Source organism: Podarcis liolepis (genome assembly GCF_965112155.1).
Source record: "Podarcis liolepis genome assembly, chromosome: 2".
In the NCBI taxonomy this organism is placed as follows: Eukaryota; Metazoa; Chordata; class Lepidosauria; order Squamata; family Lacertidae; genus Podarcis; species Podarcis liolepis.
In genome coordinates, this window is record NC_139555.1 from 110,292,338 (window position 1) to 110,318,096 (window position 25,759).

At 44.7% G+C, this 25,759-nt stretch overlaps 3 protein-coding genes and 1 long non-coding RNA gene across 6 annotated transcripts in view; 1 reads left to right on the plus strand and 3 right to left on the minus strand.

Annotated features, from left to right (window-relative positions):
• The window catches only part of LOC310701827 (early activation antigen CD69-like), a 98,947-nt gene extending 77,455 nt beyond the window's left edge, over window positions 1–21,492 (minus strand). Inside the window, exon 1 of one of the 2 annotated variants that reach the window (XM_083493256.1) lies at window positions 21,223–21,492. In XM_083493256.1, coding sequence (XP_083349382.1) covers window positions 21,223–21,362 — 140 coding nt within the window. In that variant the 5' untranslated portion in view covers window positions 21,363–21,492. The remainder of the gene's footprint in view (window positions 1–21,222) is intronic. The other variant, XM_083493258.1, reaches the window with a different exon arrangement.
• LOC310701933 (killer cell lectin-like receptor subfamily B member 1B allele A) overlaps window positions 1–22,788 on the plus strand; it is a 71,965-nt gene extending 49,177 nt beyond the window's left edge. The window contains exon 5 of the mRNA XM_083493485.1: window positions 21,600–22,788. Within this exon, the coding sequence (XP_083349611.1) occupies window positions 21,600–21,779 (180 nt within the window). The 3' untranslated portion in view covers window positions 21,780–22,788. The remainder of the gene's footprint in view (window positions 1–21,599) is intronic.
• On the minus strand, window positions 34–12,623 carry LOC310701956 (C-type lectin domain family 2 member D-like). Of its 2 annotated transcripts, XM_083493526.1 has the most exons (6): window positions 11,198–12,623; window positions 10,751–10,837; window positions 9,804–9,899; window positions 8,279–8,478; window positions 5,408–5,505; window positions 34–3,544 (listed from the first exon to the last, which is right to left on the minus strand). In XM_083493526.1, exons 2-6 carry the CDS (start codon window positions 10,830–10,832, stop codon window positions 3,400–3,402), a joined length of 621 nt encoding a protein of 206 aa, XP_083349652.1. In that variant the 5' UTR covers window positions 10,833–10,837; window positions 11,198–12,623; the 3' UTR covers window positions 34–3,399. The 2 variants fall into 2 exon arrangements, with proteins under 2 accessions (XP_083349652.1, XP_083349651.1); XM_083493525.1 differs by lacking the exon at window positions 11,198–12,623 and having other exon boundaries at window positions 10,751–11,161.
• Window positions 22,789–23,095: 307 nt separating the features above from the next.
• On the minus strand, window positions 23,096–25,739 carry LOC310702280. The gene is made up of 2 exons (XR_014523432.1): window positions 25,259–25,739; window positions 23,096–23,244 (listed from the first exon to the last, which is right to left on the minus strand). It is a non-coding gene; the product is annotated as an uncharacterized lncRNA (long non-coding RNA).
• Window positions 25,740–25,759: the final 20 nt, after the last annotated feature.

The following is a 25,759-nucleotide window of genomic DNA, read 5'->3' on the forward strand; positions in this document are numbered from 1 at the left end:
GCACGCATCAAAGGAGGACTAAGAGCCAAAATGCTGTGAAGCAATATTTATTACAAAGTTTTGTTACAAAGGAGCTGACTTTAAAAAAATTGAAATACTAGTTTTCTCTCTTTAGTGTTTCATTTACAACATTGGGAAACAAAAATTTTGTTGCATTGACACCTGCAGTTGTTCTAACCTAATTTCAACATGCTGATTTCATATCTGAAGTTGGTTTTGTTCTGTAAGCTCTAGGTTTTTTTTGCAATTCATGTTTTTCACTTTTCACCATAATCTTTGTTTTTCACAATGCAAGAATTCAATATTTTATTAAACACATAACCAAAGAAGTACAATATAAGTATAAATGTAAGTGACTTGTATAGCATTGAGCATGACATGTATAGCATTGAAAATGACACGTATATCTATGTACAATTGGAGGTATGCAAAAAAAATGTATTCACTTGGGATACACAGTAAACTGGGGAACAATTTTTGCCCCCATTTTCTTTTGCATGAGATTTTTCAACTGTTCTTATATGTTTTCTCAATGCTGATTTCAAATCTGAAATCGATTTTTGTGTACGTGCTATAGTTATTTTTCAATTTTCGACTTTTGTCTGTGTGTCATATTTACACTGGGGATAAGTGGACACTGACACATTGATCTACCCTAACCACATGGTAATCATTGTTTTGCAAACTTAACTTTTCTTTATTTTTATAGTTTTGTAACTCAAATATTTTTCAGATCGGACCATGGCTTCTTCAAGTAGACAAAAATGTGTAAACAAGCCTTATGCCTTTTGTTATGCTATTTTTGTCTGGTCAATATGAAGGGTATTGGCAAGAAAAACTGACATTCTGTCGCCTATCCCAGTATTCCTTCAGCAATTAGACCTATCCCGCACTCTGAGGAACTCCCAATTCCAGTTTTTAAGGGGTTTGTCTCTTCTGAAGATGAAGGAAGTGAACATGGTGAGGAGCACAACTGGACCATCTGTGTGGATCTCAAAATGGTCAACTTCTTCCTTGGACAACAGAAAGGCTTTACCAAGTACAGTGGTACCTCGGGTTAAGTACTTAATTCGTTCCGGAGGTCCGTTCTTAACCTCAAACTGTTCTTAACCTGAAGCACCACTTTAGCTAATGGGGCCTCCTGCTGCTGCTGCGCCGCCGGAGCACGATTTCTGTTCTCATCCTGAAGCAAAGTTCTTAACCTGAGGTAATATTTCTGGGTTAGTGAAGTCTGTAACCTGAAGCGTATGTAACCCAAGGTACCACTGTACCTGAATAGCAACCACTTGTAGATACCAGTGGGAAACCAAAATAGCAGTCCCTTGGGTTCTCACCAAACCATGGGAACCCCAAAAAGGCATACTCTTCCATTTTCCTTTAGTCCAGTCTCTAAGCATTTCCTCGCGATTGTGACAAACAATATGCGGAGCCCATTTCTTGCCTTGGTCGCCCAGGGGAATTTCAAAGTAGCTGTTATAGGCACACCTCACAAACGCTGTTATATTGCATCTTTGACGAGGAAGTGCGTAGCAGCCACATACACAACAAAAGGCATCAGGTTTGTTTACACATTTTTGTCTGCTTGAAGAAGCCATGGTCCACTCTGAAAAATACAAATATTTAGGTTGCAAAACTATACAAATAAAGAAAAAATAAGTTTGCGAAACAATAATTACCATGTGGTTAGGGTAGATCAACGTGTCAGTGTCCACAAGGCAGCATACTGGGTTCTTCCCCACTCCATTTCATCCTCACTAGAACCCTGGGAGGTAGGTTAGTCTGAGAGACAGTGTCTGGTCCAAGGTCTCGTGGCAAATTTTGTCGCTGAGCGGGGATTTGAACCCTGGTCTCGCAGGTCCTAGTCCAACACTCTTACCACTACACCGAAGTGTCTCAGTGCTGTCACTTACTACAAACCTTCAGAATTCAGCCTAAAACTTCTATATTACATTTGTTAGCCCAGAAATGGAAACAAGAAGAAATTCCAACAAAAGAAGAATGGCAGGCGAAATTAATGGACTATGCAGAATTGGACAAAATGACAGAAAGGATTCGAAACTTGCGGGACCAGAGATTTACAGAAGATTGGAAGAAGTATATGAATTATTCGAAGAGCAACTCTGATCAACAAATTACGCTAGTAGGACTACAAGAAGCTTTGTAAGGAGAAATATACGAAGTGTTACAAAGTAGAAAAAGATAGAGATATTGGTTATGAGTTTGAAATGTAATAGGGAAGATAAGAAATGCATACCGAGAGATTAGATTGGAAGATTTTCAGACAGGATTGATGGAAGTCAAAAATCTGAAGATGGTGAAGAGGTGAAAAGGTTTTGGGGACTTATTTACGATGAATTAAAAAAAATATTGAAATACACCTTTCCCCAAAAACCCGAGGCTTTTCTCTTGGGAATGATTGGAGAGGAGATTAAAAAAGAAGATCAAATATTATTCCAGTACGCAACGGTCGCTGCCAGGATACTGCTTGCGCAAAACTGGAAAACTCCCAATATCCCAACCGTCAGAGAATGGCAAATTAAATTATTTGAGTATATAGAATTAGCAAAGATGACACAGAAAATCAGGCATCAAAAAAGTAGAAAGTTTATTAATGATTGGAACAAATTTGTAACATACATTGAAGCAAATCTAGGAAGTATTAAAATCGCAGTAGGTGAAACGTAAAACTTGCGGCGTAGATTTGGTCAAATAAAACTGCAGAGAGGTATGGTGTGTGTATAGCTCAAGCCAAGATGGAGGGAAGTCAATTAGCGTTTTAGAGTTGATCTGTTTGTTTATTTGCTATATGTGTTGTCTTCGGTTCTTTTTCTTTCTTTTGTTGTTTGTATTTTTCTTTGTTTTGTTTCTTAATGCTTTTATGTTTTTTGCTGTAAAGAACTCAATAAAAAGAAATTAAAAAAATAAATAAATTTGAAGATGTAAAAGTATGTTTAATTACTGTTGAAAATAATATGTTTTATATATATATATATATATATATATATATATATATATATATATATATATATAAAACATGGCAAAATTCTAAGTGCACGTTGTCTTTTCCCTTACGGTGAACTCCATTTCCATTTCATTTTAGTATCACTCCTTCTAAGCATTCTAACTGCATGGCTGAGTATTTTTCAAATACGAGATAATTAGTTTAAATTGTACCCCATCCTACTAGATGCTCCACAAAGCAGTTGCTGGGGAGTATCTAATAGCAGCCTCCAAGGCTGCCCAAATAGTACAAATTCTGAGTGTATTTGCATTTAAGAACAAATTCCTAGCCATACTTAGGGTGGTATCCTACCCACTTCATTCATCTTGGCTTCGTCATCTTGGCTCCTTATTTTCTTGACTTTACTCCCTCCCTCCAGCTCTCCTCCAGTGTTTGGGCTATGAGGCTGATAAACAATTAGAACTTGTACATGCAGAAGGTTTGCTGCAGATGCAAGGAAGTTCTGTGTGGCAGCCCGAGGCGGCAGCTATGGCTTCGTTGTCGAGATGGACACATTCCCCACCTTTTCCTGCGATTCTGAGTCTGCAACACAAAGCATCACAAACCTGTATCAAAGCGGCAGGCACATAGCTCAAGATGATCTTTCTTCAGGCTTTTTCTAAAGTCTAGCACAAAGGTGGTGGGTGGGAGAAAAACCTGGCGGACTAAAATAAAATGGCCCAGAAAAGGATGGAGATGTAAGCAGAGTTTACCGTATTTTTCGTCCTATAAGGCGCACCGGCCCATAGGACGCACCTCATTTTTTTTGGGGGGGGGGAAATGAATTTTAAAAAATTATTTCCCCCCCCAGCCCTGGCTGCCGCCCCAAGCCTTGCGCTCACCTGCCCGAAGCAGGGGAAGCCCTCCGGAGGGCTCCCCGTGCTTCGGGCGACAGGCTGCCGCTCCAAGCCTCGCGCACCCAGTGGGACCTCCTGCCGGGCGCGCGAGGCTTGCAGACACTCGCCCGAAGCAGGGGGAGCCCTCCGGAGGGCTCCCCGTGCTTCGGGCGACAAGCTGCCGCCCCAAGCCTCGCGCACCCGGTGGGACCTCCTGCCGGGCGCGCGAGGCTTGCGGACACTCGCGGGGGCTGCAGGCTGCTGCCCGCAAGCCTTGTGAGCCCGCGGGAACTCCCACCGGGCTTGCAAGGCTTGCGGATAGCTTCCTGAAGCCTGGAGAGCGAGAGGGGTCGGTGCGCACCGATGCCTCTCGCTCTCCAGGCTTCAGCGAAAGCCTGCATTCGCCCCATAGGATGCACCCAGATTTCCCCTTCATTTTTGGAGGGGAAAAAGTGCGTCCTATGGGGCGAAAAATACGGTAATAAAAGGAAACTAGCTCATTGTTGAAACATCTCTACTATAATACAGTGGTACCTCTGGTTAAGAACTTAATTTGTTCCGGAGGTCCGTTCTTAACCTGAAACTGTTCTTAACCTGAAGCACCACTTTAGCTAATGGGGCCTCCTGCTGCGCCGCCACTACACGATTTCTGTTCTTATCCTGAAGCAAAGTTCTTAACTCGAGGTAATATTTCTGGGCTAGCAGAGTCTGTAACCTGAAGCATCTGTAACCTGAAGCGCCTGTAACCCGAGGTACCACTGTATAATAATAATAATGATAATTTATTATTTATACCCCGCCCATCTGGCTGGGTTTCCCCAGCCGCTCTGGGTGGCTCCTGACAGAATATTAATAATGAAAATAAAAAGGGATAAAACATTAAAAACTTCCCTAAACAGGGTTGCCTTCAGGTGTCTTCTAAAAGTCAGATAGTTGTTTTTTTCCCATGGCATCCGATGGGAAGGCGTTCCACAGGGCGGAGGCCACTACTGAGAAGGCCCTCTGCCTGGTTCCCTGTAATCTCTCTTCTTGCAGTGAGGGAACTTCCAGAAGGCCCTCGGAGCCTCTACAAGCTGATTTTCATGAAACTGATGACCAAAGATATGAATGCTTCAACAGGCCTCAATCACTTGTCATAACTGTGGTTCATACAATTTTTCAGGTTTTTCCTCTATCTAAGGTTGCGGCCGTCAGCATATCATAAATGCATCAAGATTATTGACAGCACACCAAAAATAATAAACAAATCCCTATAAAGTCTGCCATTGCTTTCTTATTTTAAGTATTGTTTCTAAATCCATCCGTTGCTTATTGTAGGGGAAAGCAATCTATGAAAGAAAGCAAACTATGAAAGATAAAGGGAACTGTTTACCTACAGAGATTCAATGAAACTGAGTTTCTTATTCGGTCTTTTTGGTATTGCGCCTGGCTTTCAGCTGCGCATAAATTTTGACACCTGATTCAGAATTATACTGGGAAGAATAATAGTCAGAAAATCCATCCCGTTAACAGTGAATTGGAGACATTTTGGTTGCTGACGCCTCAGCACCGAAAACTGAAAGGGACTCACGTTGAATTTTCTCCATTTAGCCATTTCCAGGGTTGACCTGGGTCTCTTCTGAGACCGATCCAGAAGTCATGGTTGCCAGCGAGACGCTTCACATACTCCTTTGAAGACCAGAGAAAATGGATGTTAGAATTCTGCCCTGATCTATTCACAGATAAGAACTTCGGCCAGTAAACTCGCAGGCACACGTCAACATGTCAGATGAAAACGTCAGCAAGTACACCTAGTTGATGATAACAGTCATGGTTGCCATTAATTTGATTTTGAATTGATTTTAGATTGCATTTCAATTAATTGATTGTGATTTTATGTAAACTGTGTTACTTTTATTGTTGTTGCCCAGCTTCGGCTGGGGAGGGCGGGATATAAATAAAATTTTATTGTTATTATTCTTATTCTTATTATATACAATAATAATATATGCATTCATTTCAATGCGTTCAGTGGGGCTTACTCCCTAGCATGTGTAACACAAGAGTAGGCAACCTATTTTTCTTTCAAGGGCTGTGTTCCCTTTGGGGTAATGTCTTGAAGCCACATGTTTGTTGTGGGTGGAGAGAAAGCCAATGGTCACAGAGTCGTAGAGTTGGAAGAGTCCCCGAGGGTCATCTAGTCCAACCCCCTGAAAGGCAGGAATCTCAACTCAAGCATCTATGACAGATGACCATGCAACCTCTGCTTAAAAACCTCCCTGGAAGGAGAGTCCACAACTTCACCAGTGCCACTCCCTTCTCCAAACACCCTTTTCTCTTTTGCCTTCCTTTTCTTCATTTCCCAGCGGCTGCCATGGTGTATATACAATGGTAGCTAATCCTTTAAACCTCCAGCTCATGGACCCAACTAGGCCTGGGCCGGGTCCTAATTTCCCCGTGACTCTGTTTGGCCCAACCACATCCACCTGTTATATCCTTGGCTTTATCAGTTGGCACCTGCAGAGCCCTGTGCCTTTGCTCCCCAGCTGTCAAAGTTGCCCACAGGCGGTCAGGATTTGAACTCTTGGCCAGATCCACTCCCCCCCACCAGCCCCTTATACACACTTATCGGAGATTAGTGGTGCATGCTCTGGTTATCTCTCGCTTGGACTACTGCAATGCGCTCTACGTGGGGCTACCTTTGAAGGTGACCCAGAAACTACAACTAATCCAGAATGCGGCAGCTAGACTGGTGACTGGGAGCGGCCGCCGAGACCACATAACACCGGTCTTGAAAGACCTACATTGGCTCCCAGTACATTTCCGAGCACAATTCAAAGTGTTGGTGCTGACCTTTAAAGCCCTAAACGGCCTTGGTCCAGTATATCTGAAGGAGTGTCTCCACCCCCATCGTTCTACCCGGACACTGAGGTCCAGCTCCGAGGGCCTTCTGGCGGTTCCCTCGCTGCGAGAAGCTAAGTTACAGGGAACCAGGCAGAGGGCCTTCTCAGTAGTGGCACTCGCCCTGTGGAACACCCTCGCACCAGTTGTCAAAGAGAACAACAACTACTGGACTTTTAGAAGACATCTGAAGGCAGCCCTGTTTAGGGAAGCTTTTAATTTTTGATGCATTACTGTATTTTAATATTTTGTTGGAAGCTGCCCAGAGTGGCTGGGGAAGCCCAGCCAGATGGGCGGGGGATATTATTATTATTATTGCCTTGTTGAACTCAATGGGATTTGCTTCTTTTTCTGAGGAATAATATTCTTATTGATCATGGGCTTTGCATGATATGTCATATAAACCAGGAGTTTAGTGACCCACCTTCTTTTTTTTAAAGTGAAGCAGCACCAGGAGTAGGAAATTTAGAGCAGAGAAATGACAGGAGTGGTTTTTTTTTTAAAAAAATGTGATGCATAATTGTATTTTTATGTTATGTTAGAAGCCGCCAGATTGGCTGGGGCAACCCAGTCAGATGGGCTGTAAATTATTAAATTATTATTATTATTATTATTATTATTATTATTATTATTATTATTATTATTTTCTGTGCCCCTGGTAAGCAAGGATTTCGCCTGGTAAGCAAGGATTTTGGGGGAAATGATGCTGAGTGGGGAAACAGCTGTCAGGGGGAAACGGATATGTATGTATGTGTGTATATATATATGTATATATATATATACACACACACACCGTATTTTTCGCTCTATAACACGCACCCGACCATAACACGCACATAGTTTTTAGAGGAGGAAAACAAGAAAAAAATATTCTAAACGAAACAGTGGATGTATGATTTTTGTGGTTCATGCTGTGGCCACAGACATATGATCCGATGGTGAGTTTGGGGTAGCTCAATGCAAAAAATCCTGAGGATCCATGCTTTGTAACCACGTTTTTGCACCACTGCGGCCCCAGGCAACAGTGGGTGCGTGGTTTTTTTGGTGCAAGCTGTAGCCATGGACATGCTATGTGATCTGATGGTGAATTTGGGGTGACCCAGTGCAAAAATCCTGAGGATCCATGTGGATCTGTGCTTTGTAACCAGGCTCTCTGTCCCTCTCTTCTCCCCACTCAGTGGCTCTTCTCCCGGAGGAGTCACGGAGGAGGGAGGAAGGGGAACCATGGATCCTCTGCTCACGACTGCAGCAGATCCCCCCGCCATCCATAGGCATTCGCTCCATAACACGCACAGACATTTCCCCTTACTTTCTAGGAGGAAAAAAGTGAGTGTTATGGAGCAAAAAATACGGTATATATTCTTCCTTCCTTCCTTCCATCATTTCTCCAGATTGTCTCCAACACCAAAGTCGTTTTGCCCTTAAAAGCAGATACTGAAATTCTGCAAGATATTCAAGGTTACGATGCGTAGTTAACTTCAAAGATAAAGTGACTCATTTCATCATGCTGCCTAAGAGGGGACGAGCATCACCCCTTCGCGCCAAAGGACCCCTCTCATACCTGCTCTTCACTTTCAATCCTAGCCAAGGAGGCATTGTGGGACTCGCAGTAGCTTCTGCTGGAGTTCCAATTCCTTTTCTTCGTCGAAAAGTGATAGCACTGTCCCGCATAGCCAATCCAGTGATGTGGACATGGTAGACCGCAGAGCGCGGAGGGAACCAGCTGATGACCCGGTTGCTTGGCTTCTCTGGGGGCTGTCACTGTGGAAGGAATAGAAAACTGGGGTAACCTGCCCAAACCACCCATTTGGAGAGGCATACAGTGGTACCTCAGGTTACAGACGCTTCAGGTTACATACGCTTCAGGTTATAGATTCCGCTAACCCAGAAATAGTACACTCCTGCACAGCCCTGACCTCACCACCTTCTCAGCGCCCAGATCGACATGGCATTTTACCCCCACCAATTTCTTCTAAAATGATCCACACAAGCGTACATGTGAACAAAAACATTAAAAAACGACATGTGGCCATAGCTCAAAAACTTGACCTGATTGAGCAAAACCAATGTGATTTTTGGACTCAGCGCATCAGATTCGTCCTAAATCAACTGAAAAAACACAGACAACAAATTTGTTGTTGACCAGTGTTATCTGGGTGCTGAGAAGGTGGCGAGGTCAGGGCTGCGCAGGAGTGTCAGATAGGCTCTGCTGGTGCATCCGCACTGCTCTGACCTCACCACCATACCACCCTGTAACCCAGGGGTCAGGGACCTTTTTCAGCCATGGCCCGGTCCACTATCCCTCAGACCTTGTGGGGGGCCGGACTATACAGTGGTAACTCGGGTTACATACGCTTCAGGTTACAGACTCCGCTAACCCAGAAATATTACCTCGGGTTAAGAACTTTGCTTCATGTTGAGAACAGAAATCGTGCTCCGTCGGTGCGGCGGCAGTGGGAGGCCCCATTAGCTAAAGTGGTGCTTCAGGTTAAGAACAGCTTCAGGTTAAGAACAGACCTCCAGAACAAATTAAGTTCTTAACCCGAGGTACCACTGTATTTTTTTTTTTGGGGGGGGGGGGAATGAACGAATTCCTCTGCCCCACAAATAACCCAGAGATGCATTTTAAATAAAAGCACACATTCTACTCATGTCAAAACACTAGGCAGGCCCCACAAATAACCCAGAGATGCATCTTAAATAAAAGGAAACATTCTACTCATGTATAAACACGCTGATTCCCGGACTGTCCGCAGGCCAGATTGAGAAGGCGATTGGGCCGGATCCAGCCCCCGGGCCTTAGGTTGCCAACCCCTGCTCTAACCCTCTGGCTAAGCATCTCCCCCCCCCCAATGCCAGATGTTCCCATCTGTGGCCAAAGCACATGGTCTCAGTGTGTCCTTGTAAGAATATGGATCATTGAACTACTGATTTGGGGCAAGGCTGTCAGACATGGCAGTGGCTGAAAGCCAGGCAATAGCCAAAGTTCTGATTTTGAGAAGCTGGCTGAAGGTATGCAGCTACCTCAGACCCAAGAGGGAAGAGAAAAAGCTTAAGGGAGTAACACTGAGGTTCAGAAAACTTACCTGCTATAATGGTAATGGTAAGTGCGATGACCAGGAAAACGAGGATGCCTATGAGAATATCTTTAATTGATAGGTATTTCCAGATCTTGGAAGATGCTACAGAGGAAAGAGGGAAAAAGAAAAGCTAAACTCATAAGCATTTGTGAGAACTTAAGAAGGGCAGGCTGGATAAGGATCCCTCATAAGGGATCATGGGGGAAAGTGAATCCCTTTTACTTCCCCAGCAAAAAACAAACACTGGATCTGCTTAATCTACTCAGCTCATTCATTCTGGTCAAAAGGCAGAGCAGAGCAGAAGAATCTTTACTGGAATTAGCCACTAGCCATAGCAATAAAATAAAATAAAATAAAATAAAATAAAATAAAATAAAATAAAATAAAATAAAATAAAATAAAATAAAATGAAATGAAATGAAATGAAATGAAATAAAATAAAATAAAATATTGGAAGCCACTCAGAGTGGCTGGGGAAACTCAACCAGATGGGCGGGGTATAAATAATAAATTATTATAATATTATTATTATATTATTACTGAAGATAGAGGTAAAAACTTAACTATAGAAAATACATTTTGGGAGTTTACACCAATACTCAAATAAGAGATCTTATTCTAATTGCTCCCACTAAAAACCTTGCAGTTTTTGCTGTCACCTGATCTGGCCAAAAGGAGAGAAAGCTGTAGCTGCTTTTAATTTTCCCATTATAGCGAACGGGAAACCACGCTTGCAAGAGAAGAAGCTCTACTATGCAAAGCGAGGCATACATCTGAGCACACATGGCCTGGACTGTATAGTAAGGCAGTATTGGGAGGAGCAGAAACAATAGCCTCACAGGCAGAGAGTCCAGTGCAATGCAGGTCTTGAAGCCAAAGGGCTGTCATAAAGAAGCAAAGTGTTTAGGCGGCACCTGCAGGAACAAAGACTTGGAGCAAAGGAGATGCCTTACCTGATGCCTCCCTTTGCTCAAGGTCAACATGCGGGTGGCGAGTGTCCAAATGCTCTTCCTCGGATTTTGATCCGGCTTCCATCTTTCCTGTAGCCATACAAGGTAAAAAGACTGTGCTCTCGCTCCTCTCAAGAAAAACTGCGTGGAGTTGGAAGGGACCGCGAGGGTCATCTAGCCCAACCCCGTGCGATGCAGGGATGTCACCACTTGTCCCCCCAACCCGTTTGAAACCATACCGGACCCTGCTTAGCTTCGCAAGTGGATCTTCGCAAGGTTCTTAAGCAGAGCTTGGAAGGCCATCTGTCCTGGATGCTTTAGCTGAGATAACTGCGCTGCAATGCAACGACACCCCCCCCCTCCCAATCGTGGCTGGCGGTCCCCGCCGCTACTGTCGCCCCCACGTCGAGACCCCCGCGCTCCCGATTCGCTGGTTTTTAATCGCCGTACCTGCACAGGTTGGCCCGTGCTCTGCACGCGCTTTCTCCAAGACGGGAGATGTCCGGAGGAGCTCTGGGGAGCACCCGCCCGCTGCTCAACTTTGCAATTTGAATTTGCGCGCAAAGGAAAGTGGCGCGCCGGATTCGCTGCGGGTGTCTCGTCGTCAGGCTTTGATAGGAGGATCTCCAGGGCGGAAGAGGAGGAGGAGGAGGAGAAGTTGGCGGAGCGCCGTTTGTTGCCAAGCGGGGTCATCTCCGCCTCCTCTTTGCCGGCGGCTCGGCGGCTCCAGGGCGCGCAGGGCACCAGGGGACCGAGCGAGCGAAGTGCTGGCCGCCTCCGAGCGCCTTCCATTTCGGCCCGGAGAGAGAATCGACTCCGAGTACAAGGCACCCTGATGCCCAGAAAAGCGCACAGGCTTGCGGTTGAGTAATGGGAAGCGCTGATCTCCCCTCGCCTTGCTCTGCGTTGGGCGGCAGATCTCGCAAGAAGCATTCTCGCCCAAGTTTGTGTGTGTGTGTGTGTGTGTGTGTGTGTGTGTGTGTGTGTGTGTGTGTTTTCAAGTGAGCTGTGGGTCTCTCTCGTTACTGGACGGGAGTTCCCAACACTGCTGTCCACTGGGCATCCTGACAAGCATAGCTGTCAACTTTTCCCTTTTCTTGCGAGGAATTCTATTCGGAATAAGGGAATTTCCTTTAAAAAAAGGGAAACTTTGACAGCTATGCTGACAAGGGCTGCTGGGAGTTGGAGTCGAACCGCATCTGGAAGGTCACAGAGGTCCATCCCCCCCCCCCGGACTGACGACAGACTTGCCTCTTTGTGTGGGGAAATACTGTATGGGGTTCCGCGTCCGTGTGGCTGTGTGTATGTGTTAGCAATGAGCTTGGTCCTTTATTGAGAGTCATGTGTCCCTCTGCTTTTGCAGACTCTAGCTATGGGAACCAGTATGGTGTGGGGGTTATTTTCCACTTTTGGCACTTTCTAAAGCATTTCTGGCACAATTTAAACCCCATTGCCAGTTTCCCAGGACATTTGCCCAGCTTTCGAAAAATTATCCAGGATGCCATTTTCGGAGGAAATTGGGTCGTATGGCATCCCTATACAGTGGTACTTCGGGTTAAAAACACCTCAGGTTACAAACACTTCGGGTTACAGATTCCACTAACCTGGAAGTAGTACCTCGGGTTAAGAACTTTGCCCCAGGATGAGAACAAAAATCGCTCACCAGTGGCGGCAGCGGGAGGCCCCATTAGCTAAAGTGGTACCTCAGGTTAAGAACGGACCTCCGGAACGAATTAAGTTCATAACCAGAGGTACCTCTGTATAACACAGGGGTGGGTGGCGAACAAGATGCAAGCACCCATTAACCACAGCCAGCATGGACAGGGATGATGGTAGCCGTAGCGCAACACTATGGAGGAAGAAACTACGTTTACTAGCTTTAACACGTTTTTCATTCATATTTCATCGTGACTTTTAGATTTGCTGCAAATCCACTGATGTGCTGAGGTGCACCTTGAGGCTGTGGCGTTGCCATCTTGCGCTTTCCAATAGGCACATTTTCCTTCTCCAATGACTTTCATCCTGCAGCACAAAATATAGAGTCAGGCAAGGGTCAAATGTCTCCCCTACAACAATAAACTGGTATTGACAAGTTAGGAGAATGCAGCTCAATTTCACTTGGCACCTGGAACGCATGTGAATAGCGCAGCGGCAGAGTGTTCCCTGCTGGCACCTGCCTGGCCGTAAAGTGAGGAGCTTGGCTGGCTGATCCTGCCCTGCTTTGAGGGGTGTACTTGCAGCACCCCACAAGCCCGGCACTGCTTTGTGAGACTTGTAAAAAGAATCGGAATCAGAAGTATCTTTATTTGCATCAGCCACAGCCACAAAATAAAATGTACTGAAGATAGAGGTAAAAACTTAACTCTACAAAATACAGTCCAGGTCAGTGGTCAGCAACCCCATGGGTGAGTCCACTGTCCCTCAGAGCATGTAGTGGGCCGGACTGTATTTTGAAGGGGGGAAATGAACAAATTCCTGTGCCCCATAAATAACTCAGAGATGCATTTTAAATAAAAGGACACATTCTACCCATGTAAAAACACGCTGATTCCTGGACCGTTTGTGAGCCGGGTTGAGAAGGCGATTGGGCCGCATCCTGCCCCAGGGCCTTAGGTTGCCTACCCCTGGGTCAGGTCAATGGCCCACCTAGTCCAATGTCCTGTTCTCATAGTGGGAAGCCTGCAAGCCAGACCTGAGGGCAGCACCACTCTGCCCACTTGCAATTCCCCTCAACTGGTTGCCTCTGACAGTGAAAGTAAAGGTAAAGGGACCCCTGACCATTAGGTCCAGTCATGGCCGACTCTGGGGTTGCGGCGCTCATCTCGCTTTATTGGCCAAGGGAGCCGGCGTACAGCTTCCGGGTCATGTGGCCAGCATGACTAAGCTGCTTCTGGCGAACCAGAGCAGCACACAGAAACACTGTTTACCTTCCTGGTACCTATTTATCTACTTGCACTTTGACATGCTTTCGAACTGCTAGGTTGGCAGGAGCAGGGACCGAGCAACGGGAGCTCAGCCCGTCGCGGGGATTTGAACCACCAACCTTCTGATTGGCAAGTCCTAGGCTCCAACAACAGCGCCACCCGTGTCCCGACAGTGAAAGTAGAACATAGTTATTGTAGCACCTGCTGTGATCTGAAGCACTTCACCTGCAGGATTTTAAATAAATTGCATTCTAAACTCCCATTTCAGGGGAGTTGTGATTTTGTTCAAAATTATGTTGCTTAGGGAAGAAGCCCTTCGATAAACAATGATATACTGAGCTGTCTTGGGAAACATTTCATTTTTGATTATCAGTATTTATGGGAAGGACTCACTTCGCTGTGTCTCCATTTAGCCATTTCCGGGTCTCTCCCGTCCCTGGTTGGATGCCAATCCAGTAGCTCCTCTTCATGTCATGCCGTTTACAATAAGCCTTTAAAAGACCAGAAGGTATTAGAGCCTTGAAGTGCCATGTTCACAGTGCAACTGAAAATGTTACACAAATCCAAAATGTTTACCAGTTTCTTTTTTAAAAAAAGAAAGAGCAACTTGTTGGATGGAGTTCTTTTTTTATATAAATAATTTTTATTAACATTTTACCATTTTTTGACATTCGAATATCATATAATATATAACAAAGATATTGTTCCCCAATTTCCCCCTCCCCCCACGACTTCCCTCAGCTTCCCATTCTGGTTTTTGGACATATTATCTTATCCTGCTTATTAGTTATTCTTATTCTCTAACATCCCCCCCCCCATTTTTTTATTCGTTTTCCAAGTTTATAACAAATATAACACACAAAAATAAAAAAACATATTTTAAAGAACTATTCTCTAACATTTTTTAACATAATTATTATTCTCTCATCATTTTAACATCCTCATTCTATTTCCTGCATTTGTTTCATTAACAGCAAGTGTTGGATGGAGTTCTTAACTCAGTTCAGCTACCAGCACAGGATACAACTGTGGGTGGGGTGTTTGTTTGTTTTAAATAAATACTTTTTAACAAAAAATATTTTATGTGCTCAATGTTTACTGCTATGACCCTGCAATTATTTTTGTATTTAAATCAGCTCCTTTGTGCTACATAATAGTTGAACTTAATGATTAAACAACAGTATGGCCTGGTTCACATAAGCCGTGGTTTATTAAACTATTGTTTATTAAACTATGGGTTAGAATTATGTGATTTACCGTATTTTTTGCACCATAACACTCACTTTTTTCCTCCTAGAAAGTAAGGGGAAATGTCTGTGCGTGTTATGGAGGAAATGCCTACGGGTGGCATGCCTATGGATTTTCCTCCTCTAAAAACTACGTGCGTGTTATGGTCGGGTGCGTGTTATAGAGCGAAAAATACGGTACTTACTGATCTGAAGCTATGGTTTGTTGAAAGCTACAACTAATCCAGAATGCGGCAGCTAGACTGGTGACTGGGAGTGGCTGCCGGGACCACATAACACTGGTCCTGAAAGACCTACATTGGCTCCCAGTGTGTTTCCGAGCACACTTCAAAGTATTGGTGCTGACCTTTAAAGCCCCAAACGGCCTCGGCCCAGTATACCTGAAGGAGTGTCTCTACCCCCATCGTTCAGCCCAGACAATGAGGTCCAGCTCTGAGGGTCTTCTGGTGGTTTCCTCACTGCCTACTGTGAGGTTACAGGGAACCGGGCAGAGGGCCTTCTCGGTAGTGGCACCCGCCCTCTCGAACGTCCTCCCAACAGATGTCAAGGAAATAAATAACTATCTGACTTTTAGAAGACATCTGAAGGCAGCCCTGTTTAGGGAAGTTTTTAATGTTTGATGTTCTATCGCTTTATTATTATTATCAGTGCTTTTTCTGGGGGAAGGCAGGGGTATGCATACCTCAAAACATTTTGTGAATCTAAGGGACAGTATTTCAATATGAGTAGGAAAGCGAGAGTACCCCTAAACATTTTTTAAAGGAAAAAAGCACTTATTATTAATATTCTGTTGGGAGCTGCTTGGAGTGGCTGGGGAGACATGGACGGGGTAATAATAATAATAATAATAATAATAATAATAATAATAATTACAAATGCTTGTTTGTTTTAACAATCACTTAGTGTTATGTGCTAACCCAGCACCCTTCTTTAACCATGGTTTGTCTGACCACTAACCAAGCTACAAAAGCATGAGGCAAGAGCAGTTGGGAAACGAGCCAAAGCCATGGTTTCTTTGACCACCCATAGGACAACTCATGGTTAACTTGTGGTTTCTCGAACAAACCATGGCTTTGAAAATACAATAACCTATTAAACATTAAAAGCTTCCCTAAACAGGGCTGCCTTCAGTTGTCGTCTAAAAGTCAGATAGTTGTTTATTTCTTTGACATCTGGTGGGAGGGCGTTCCACAGGGCGGGTGCCACTACCGAGAAGGCCCTCTGCCTGGTTCCCTGTAACTTGGCTTCTCACAGCGAGGGAACCGCCAGAAGGCCCTCGGCGCTGGACCTCAGTGTCCAGTAGAACGATGGAGGTGGAGACGCTCCTTCAGGTATACTGGACCAAGGCCATTTAGGGCTTTAAAGGTCAACACCAACACTTTGAATTGTGCTCAGAAACATACTGGGACAGACAGACAATGTTTCCACACCTCACCTTTTCATCCTCTTCAATCCTAGCAAGAGACGCATTGTTTGAGAAGCAAAACATGTAGCTGGAGTTCCAATCCCCTTCTTCTTCCGAAAAGTAGTAGCATTTGTTTCTAAAGCTTGTCCAGTTATATGGGCAACATTCAGCAAAAACAGGGTTGTAACTTGGTTGCTCTGTTCTGTTATAAAGAACTAAGATAGGTACAGAGAATTCAGTGATACCAGATTATTCATCCAGCTATCGCCGAGAAGCACAGACAGAAACTGGGATTGTTCGGCTGAAACAGAGTAGGGCCTAGCTATCTACCTCACAACTCCTTAAAACATAACTTTTTTTGTATTCTTTTGCAATTCCCAAGTGCAAAACACAAGTCACATATATCTTAAGCATATATGTATCCCTTTTTACAATACATCTACAGTACATTCCATCCACCAGCCATCTTGGAAGATTAGCTGAAAGTAACAAAAGTGAGGCACACAGTCTCTAAAGAGAAACAATGTTCTGTTGCCAAGGGCAGGATGACAACCACACCTACAGGAAGCCTCTCCGGAAGCCAGGAATCAGCCCAAATATCTTGTTGTTAAGTGAAAGACAAGAAAGCATTCACTCTCAATTCCATGCACAGATAGGCACTTGAATCTTACACTTGTAACCAGACACTGTCCTCCACCATATCTGAGGGCAGGAGCTATGGGGCCACAGGGCAGATAATAGCAGCACAGAGAACTCTCTTCTCCAACAGCTCATCGTTACTTTCTCCCACCCATTTCCCGTCTGCTACCCGAGGCAGCTGCTTCACTCTGCCTCATGATAGGGCTGGCCTTGCAGGGAACACTCATGCAGGCTGACTAGGATACAGCTCAGGAATTTGCCCCATTGCTGGGAGACAAAGGGGAGCAGGAGAACTGGGAGCTTGGTAATCTCAATTTCCAAGACCAAGGGAAGAAAAATTGGGAATTATGGAAAAGCTCCCTTTGTGTACACACTGCGATTGAAGGAAGGTGAGGACAGGTGACCTCACCTAGGCCCGAAGTCACCCCCCACCAAAGCAGGCTCAAAGCTTCTCAAAGCTTTTCAAAATCATTTTCTCAGCAGCTAAGCATCAGAAACATTCCGCTTGCTGTAACTAAAAAGATTGCAACAAGGTAGAGAACAGAGCCCATTGTCTTCTCAGGCCTTTCTCAGAACCACATTGCAACTTGCTTTCTCTCCGGGAACCATGCCAAAGCACAAGAATGAAACAACGGGAACACTCTGAAACCCCCCCACCCCCTTTCTGCCAAGAGTCCACAATAGTCCCAAGACAGCTTTCTGTACATGCTCAGGAACCTCAACATGGGGCAGGACTCCTGAGGGAGGAGAAAGGAGGAGGGAACTGGAAAGGGGTATATATGCTTGTGCACATGACTGTGAACTTCGTGCATGCTTTTTGTGACTTATCACACTTGCTCCTTCTACCAGTTCATGGATGGTAGAAATAAAACCTTTTTCTCCGAAACTATTCCTTGAGTGTCTGTTGACTCCCACTTCCCTTTCCCAGGCGCAATATTTTTCCCACCCGAGGGCAAAGCCTCATAAGGCTACATGATAATAGGCATCCAGTGCTGGATGTATGTGCCTTTTTGGGGTGCTGTACGTATGATGTCATCCCTATGTTCTCCCTGTCCCATAGTATTTGCCATTCTAAAGCAAATTCTGCTGGAACTGTTATACAGTGGTACCTCGGGTTACGAACGTGTCAACTTACGTTTTTTCGGGTTACGAACGATTGTAATCCGGAAGTAAGTTGTCCGAGCTCTTGGAGGCCTCACTGCTGCCTGGAGGAAACCCGGACATCTGCGGGGACTATGGAGCTCCCTGAGGCCTCTGCGAATGCCAGGAACCAAGCCCCGACATCCGTGGCGCCTAGAGAGGCTCCGCAAATGCCAGGAGCCAAGCCCTGACATCCGCGGTGCCTGCAGGGCCTTCAGAGGCTCTGCGACTGGCCTCCAGCTGCAGGAGCTCTCTGAGGCCTCCGCAAATGCCGGGAGCCAAGCCGATTGTGATTGTGGAAGAGGACCCTGAGCCCCCATCCAAACAATGAGTGCATGTAATAAAAGAATTAGATTTTTTAAATCTAAAATACTGTCTTATTTATTTTATAATACAGTACATTGATTATTGCCTTCATTTTATGGTCTCATCATCTGGAACGGATCAATCCACTTTCCATTACTTTCAATGGGAAAGTCTGCTTCAGGTTAATAATGCTTCAGGTTAAGAACGGACTTCCGGAACCAATTGAGTACTTAACCTGAGGTACCTCTGTAATCCCTTTAGTGCTGAAGATGAAAACTTTTGCCCAATACGGGTCTTGAACTCACAACCCTGAGATTAAGAGCTTCATGTTCTACTGACTGAGCTATCCCGGGTGGCTGAAGAGAAACTTCAAGGAAAGTAGCATCCAAGTTTCTGCAACTTACCTACTGCAAGGACAACGATGATGATAGAGAGGACAACATTGAGAGCAATGGAAGACTTTAGCCATGAACTTTGCCTGTGTGGTAGGGAACAAATAAAACATATATCCATAAGCGCTCATGAGACTGATCCAACAGAGCTTTGGAGAACTCTGTGTTTAACACCTTTGTGGGATGCTACAACTCCAAGGCAGTTCTGTATGACAGCTTAACATAGTCAAATATTGTACTGGTGGTGCCAGCCACAAAATGTTGCAGTATAATATCCTCACCACAAAGCAGGAGGACTCTCCTCAAGGTTGCGGCCTCCATGCCCTCCTGCAGAATAGTCTAAGCCAGAGCTTCCCAAACTTTTCGTGCTGGTGACACACTTTTTAAAATTGTATCATTTCACAACACAGCTTTACTAGCAAACTGGATGTGGGATGTAACATAAGCAAGTGAAGTATTCCTATTTGCCCAGAGTGGACACACAGGAGGATGTTACTCCAGGCAGGAGGACTTCCTGTCACACCTGTCTGGAGCGTCCTCCTCCTGCGTGTGACCAGGTAGATGGGCATGACCCTGTGAGACCCCATAAAACACACAGTTTGGAAAGCTCTGCTCTAAGCTGTAAGCAGCTCAAGCAGGACCAATCACTCGGTCCTTACTGGGCTTTCTGAAAGGATTTCCCCTTAAATGAGAGCCCAGAGTCGACTCATCTTCAGCAGAGCACAGATTCAGGGAGCACCAAAGCAAGGTCAGGGGTCTCTTGCTCTGATGCCACATCTCACAGTTTGCCTTCAGTGATGAGCAGCAATTCAGCAATGCCAATATAATCCACTAGAAATAAAAAAAATAAAAAAATTGTCCAGTAGCACCTTAAAGGTAAAGGGACCCCTGACCATTAGGTCCAGTTGTGGACGACTCTGGGGTTGCGGCGCTCATCTCGCTTTATTGGCTGCAGGAGCCGGCGTACAGTCATGTGGCCAGCATGACTAAGCCACTTCTGGTGAACCAGAGCAGCGCATGGAAATGCCATTTACCTTCCCGCCGGAGTGGTACCTATTTATCTACTTGCACTTTGACGTGCTTTCAAACTGCTAGGTTGGCAGGAGCAGGGGACGAGCAACAGGAGCTCACCCTGTCTCGGGGATTCGAACTGCCAACCTTCTGATTGGCAAGCCCTAGGCTCTGTGGTTTAGACCACAGCGCCACCCGCTTTTGTGTGCATGCACACTTCTTCGGCTCATACCAAGAACAAACTTAGTTGGTCTCTAAGGTGCTACTGGACATTTTTTAATTACAGTGGTACCTCAGGTTACATACGCTTCAGGTTACATACGCTTCAGGTTACAGACTCCGCTAACCCAGAAATAGTGCTTCAGGTTAATAACTTTGCTTCAGGATGAGAACAGAAATCGTGCTCCGGCGGCGCAGCAGCAGCAGGAGGCCCCATTAGCTAAAGTGGTGCTTCAGGTTAAGAACAGTTTCAGGTTAAGTATGGACCTCCGGAACGAATTAAGTACTTAACCCAAGGTACCACTGTATTTCTACTGCGTCAGACCAACATGGCTACCTACCTGAATACACCCCCCGCCCCGGTGCTGGAATGTGACAGCTCTGGTAAATCAAAAGTGGCTTCTTGCTGGTCTTCCCCACTCAAATGTTCTCCTGCCCGGACCTCTTTTGAAGACGGACAGAGCAGCATTGTAATCAACCTGCTCCTCTGTCATGTGTTTTTTTTTAAAAAAAACAACCAAAAAACTTGATATAGATATACAGTGGTACCTCGGGTTAAGAACTTGGGAGGCCAAGATGGCGACGGAGGTAGCAGCCTAATTAGAGCCTCCGATTTCAACTTCACCACCTTTCTCTACCCTAACCTTCTCCACTTCCTTCATGTCAGGTCCTGCCCATAAGGCCGATTTTACAAATAAATGAGATTGTAAAATGGTGCCTGCTGCAGCGAGGGTTATAGTGGAGACATACTGAACTTCATATGGCCCCAGTGCTCCACAAGAGAACCTCCGTTCCTTATTTATGTCTCCTGCTACATTTGTCTCCTGTCCTTTTTGCTTCTCTCCCTAGCCTTGCCTCTGTCTCCTTCTCCTTCTCGCTTCCTCCAGCTTCCCTTTCCCCAATCAATCCCTTAGCATCCTTTCTTCTGTGGTCTCCTCGTTCCTAAGCCCACAATCGGTGCCAATTCCAACCACACCTTGGGCGTAGCTAAGATTTTTGTTGGAGCGGGTTAGGTCTTTAGTTTGGGGGGTGGGAGAGAACCTCAGTTAGCTATGTGTTTTTATATATTTTTATTAATGGGGGGACAGCTGTCCCTCCCCGCCTCCCCTCTTTGCTGTGCCCATGAACCACCCCTAGACACCTGCTTTTTATGTTAACCCCTGTGAATCCACAAAAGCTTTCCACGACCTACCTCCATCCGTTCGTTCCAGTCTCGTTGCCTGTTGGGTGTTCCAAAGGGGATTTGCGAAGAGGACTGGCTTCATTCCCCTCACTTCTCTCTTCACTGGCGCTGGGGGGTGGGGAGGGGGCGAAGATTTCCCCCCTTTCCATCCTGACCAGCTTTTTTCGGGATCTTTGCCAGCTCCAAGGCTCTGGGAAGAACTTGGCGCATAATTTCCCGCTGCTCCCGTTCTGCGCTGTCCTGTCCTTTGCGAGGCGCTGCGAAAGAGAAGCAGTCGCTCGGAAAGTCAAGCCTCGGCTTCTTCTCTCGGCTCGGAGAGGAAACTCAGTAGCCGCTCCCCTCTCCCCCCCTCCCTCCCTCCCTCTCCCCGCCCCCCCTTCTTTCAGGCAAGTTCTCAGAAGTGCCCCAGCCACAACTCCGCTTCAGCCCTCATGCAAGACAAGGCGTCCCTCCCCTTTGCATCTTATTTTGTGTTCCCTTCAAACACCACGCAGAGGGCCTTCTCGGTAGAAGTGCAAGGCCCTTCCATTAGATGCCAAGGAAACAAACTTTTAGAAGGTATCTGAAGGCAGCCCTGTAGAGGGATGTTTAAAATGTGTGATGTTTTCCTGTGTTTAAATTTGTTAGAAGACTGGTTGGGGCAAGCCAGTCAGATGGGTTGTTGTTATTGTTGTTGTTATTATTATTATTATTACTACTCCTACTCATTTGGTTAGAGCATGGTGCTGATACCGCCGAGGCTCCAGGCTGGATCCCCGTACGGGGCAGCTGCATAGTCCTTCATTGCAGGGGGTTGGACTAGATGATCCTCAGGCTCCCTTCCAATTCTACGATTCTTTGATTATTATTATTATGTAAAGGCAACAGACAAGGCTTTGATGGGTGTGGGATTGCAGGACTTGTCTGTCCGTCTGTTCTGTTTGCATAAGCCCCATGAGTGTACACTGCCCTTTACAGAGGGAGGTGGGGAACCAGCGGTCCTGGGATAGCACACCCAGTAGAGCACGAGACACTTAATCTCGGGGTCATGGGTTTGCGCCCCACTTTGGGCAAAAGATTCCTTCCTTGCAGGGGGTTGGACTAGATGACCCTTGGGGTCCCTTCCAACTCTACAATGCAATGCTTCTATGATTCTATGATGCAGATGCTCCAGAGACTCCAGCTCCCCTCATTGCTGACCATGGTGCTGGCTGGGACTGGTGGGAGCATGAGGCTTCAGGTGGAAGGATCCACAGGTTGGGGAGCAGTGAGGGGACTACTGAGGATGCAGCAGATTCGGCCTCCAATGAATGCCTTGGCGTCTGCCTTTGCTACAGTGGCAGCAGTAGCTGCAGCATGCTCTTTGCTTTCTCAGGCAGAGGGGAAGGAAGTATATTGTGAACACGCCCTTGTTTGCTGTCTTGCCTCCAACACTGTTCGGCTCCCATGCACTGTCAAGCATATGCAATCTAGAGACATATTTCCTGCCTGCTATAACCAAAACAAAAATATGTTGCGTTAGACACCCTCCGGAAAAAGCAATTATCCCATCCACTTTAAGAAAGAAGATGAGAAAAAGGAGGAGCCAGAGCTGGGTGAAACAGTCAACACCAGTTCTCTTGCCCCCCCCCCCCAATTCTCCACATTTTATTTTGTTACTCTTTCCCCCCAATGCATTTGATTGTATTTTTCAGTCAGGCAGAAACAATGTAAAGCATAAACCAAACTAAACAGAGAGAGGCAAAAGATGCTAATACGTAATAAAAATAAGAATTGACAGTTTGTTGCAGGTCAGGCCCAAGACATTTTGGTACCTGTGGTGAAATAGAAACTGGTGCACCCCTTGTCACCAGGGAGCAACTACAGGGGTGCTGACTCCTAGGGACTGAACCCCTACGCAATATTGAATTGAATTTTATTACTGCGGTCACAGACCAGTTCCGGCTCACTTACAATATCAGGAAACTCATAAAACACAACAGGAATACATTGAATTGCAATTGGGTATAGAGACAATTCAGATACAGCAGCAGTTAAAAATATATATTAAATCTTGATCACTAAAATTGTCATTTAAAACATTTTCCCCCCAAAAGATATTTATTAAGGTTTTTAAAATATAACAATAAAAAAAGAAACAAAATACAAAATACAACATAAAAACAGTTTTAAAAAAATACTTTTCCATAACATATCTTCCTTACGCTTATTTCCCCAGACCTCCTCATACCTCCCTTCTTTGTATTCCACTTCAATTTGTTAGTTGAGCAAATCCTTACCATTAAGCTTTTACCCATTTATAAACCTTTTTTCCCCCGTATCTCCTAAAGCATTACAGCTGGAAACCGCTTAGTTTCTATCCAACATCCTTCTAACATTCATTAATTTTACAATATTTCTGTAAATAGTCTTTAAATTTCTTCGAGTCTTCTTTCACCAACTCTTCTCCCTGGTCTCGGGTTCTGCCAGTCATTTCTGCCAATTCCATATAGTCGATCATTCTTCCAGAGTTGGTAAATCTTGTGTCTTCCAATACTTTGCAATGAGTATTCTTGCTGCTGTTGTAGCATACCTAAAAAAAGTTCTGTCCTTCTTTGGCACCAATTGGCCGACAATGTCCAGGAGAAAGGCCTCTGGTTTCTTCAGGAAGGTATATTTAAATACCTTTTTCAGTTCATTATATATAATTTCCCAGAAAGCCTTAATCTTTGGGCACGTCCACCAAAGGTGAAAGAATGTACCTTCCGTTTCTTTACATTTCCAACATTTGTTATCGGGCAAATGATAGATTTTTGCAAGCTTGACTGGGGTCATGTACCACCTGTATATCATTTTCATAATATTCTCTCTTAAGGCATTACATGCCGTAAACTTCATACCTGTGGTCCATAACTGTTCCCAGTCAGCAAACATAATATTATGTCCAACATCTTGTGCCCATTTAATCATAGCAGATTTCACCGTTTCATCCTGAGTATTCCATTTCAACAGCAAGTTATACATTCTTGACAGATTCTTAGTTTTGGGTTCTAACAGTTCTGTTTCTAATTTTGACTTTTCCACCTGGAAGCCGATTTTCTTGTCCAAATTATATGCCTCCATTATCTGATAATAATGAAGCCAATCTCTCACTTTGTTTTTTAATTTTTCGAAACTCTGCAATTTCAATTTGTCTCCTTCTTGTTCCAAAATTTCCCAATATGTCGGCCATTTGGCCTCCATACTGAGCCTTTTCTGAGCTTTTGCTTCCATTGGTGACAACCACCTTGGGGTTTTATTTTCCAATAAGTCTTTATATCTTACCCAGACATTAAACAATGCTTTCCTGACAATATGGTTTTTGAATACTTTATGTGCTTTGACCTTATCATACCATAAATATGCATGCCATCCAAATACATTGTTAAAACCTTCTAAGTCTAAAATGTCTGTGTTTTCAAGAAGTAGCCATTCTTTCAACCAGCAAAAGGCTGCTGATTCATAGTAAAGATTAAGGTCTGGCAGGGCAAATCCACCCCTTTCCTTTGCATCTGTTAATATCTTAAATTTTATTCTGGGCTTCTTGCCCTGCCAGACAAATCTAGAGATATCTCTCTGCCACTTCTTGAAGCAATCCATTTTGTCCACAATTTGCAATGTTTGAAACAGAAACAACATTCTTGGCAATACATTCATCTTTATCACAGCAATACGACCCAGCAGTGAAAGCTTCAAGTTTGACCAGATTTCTAAATCTTTTTTCACTTCGACCCAGCATTTTTCATAGTTGTCTTTAAATAAGTTCCCATTTTTGGCTGTCATGTTAATCCCCAAATATTTCACTTTCTTTACCACAGTCAATCCTGTCTCATTCTGAAACCTATCTCTTTCAATCGGTGTTAAATTTTTCTCTAAAACCTTAGTTTTTAACTTGTTCAATTTAAAACCTGCCACTTGACCAAATTCTTGAATCAGTTCTAAAACTCTTTTAGTACTAGATTCTGGCTCTTGTAGCGTCAATACTAAATCATCTGCAAATGCTCTCAGTTTGTACTGTTTGGCTCCGACCTGTATGCCTTTAACCAACCGGTCCCTTTTAAATTGTCATTTAAAACCTTAATCATTTTGGTAGTACAGCTTGTTCCCTAGGTTTTACGGCAGTCACACAGAATTTGGCCACCCTTGGCGTGATCTCTAGATCCTTGTCCTCTACCAGGAGTTTTAGACATTGAAGTTTGGACCCATTTGGAGATTTTTGTATAACAGGAGTGATAAATACCGAGCGTATACTCCTGTAGAAACGGCAGCGTAACAAGACATGAGAGATAGTTTCTACCTCCATCGAGCCGCAGGGGCAGACTCGTTCCACATATGGTTTACCCTCGAATCTGCCCTGCAGTAAGGCAGATGGCAACACGTTCAATCTAGCGAGGGTAAATGACCGTCTGTATTTGGGTATTTGGAAGTGAGAGCTGGACCATAAAGAAGGCTGATCGCTGAAGAATTGACGCTTTTGAATTATGGTGCTGGAGGAGACTCTTGAGATTCCCATGGACTGCAAGAAGATCAAACCTCTCCATTCTGAAGG

Coding starts and splice junctions, on each gene's coding strand:
- LOC310701956 (XM_083493525.1), bottom strand. CDS start 10,847: ATGGCTACAGGAAAGATGGAAGCCGGATCAAAATCCGAGGAAGAGCAT. Junction 5,506..8,278: donor GGATTGAAAGTGAAGAGCAG/GTATGAGAGGGG, acceptor TGGTCTTCAAAG/GAGTATGTGAAGCGTCTCGC. Junction 3,545..5,407: donor CTAAATGGAGAAAATTCAAC/GTGAGTCCCTTT, acceptor TTTGTGTTGCAG/ACTCAGAATCGCAGGAAAAG.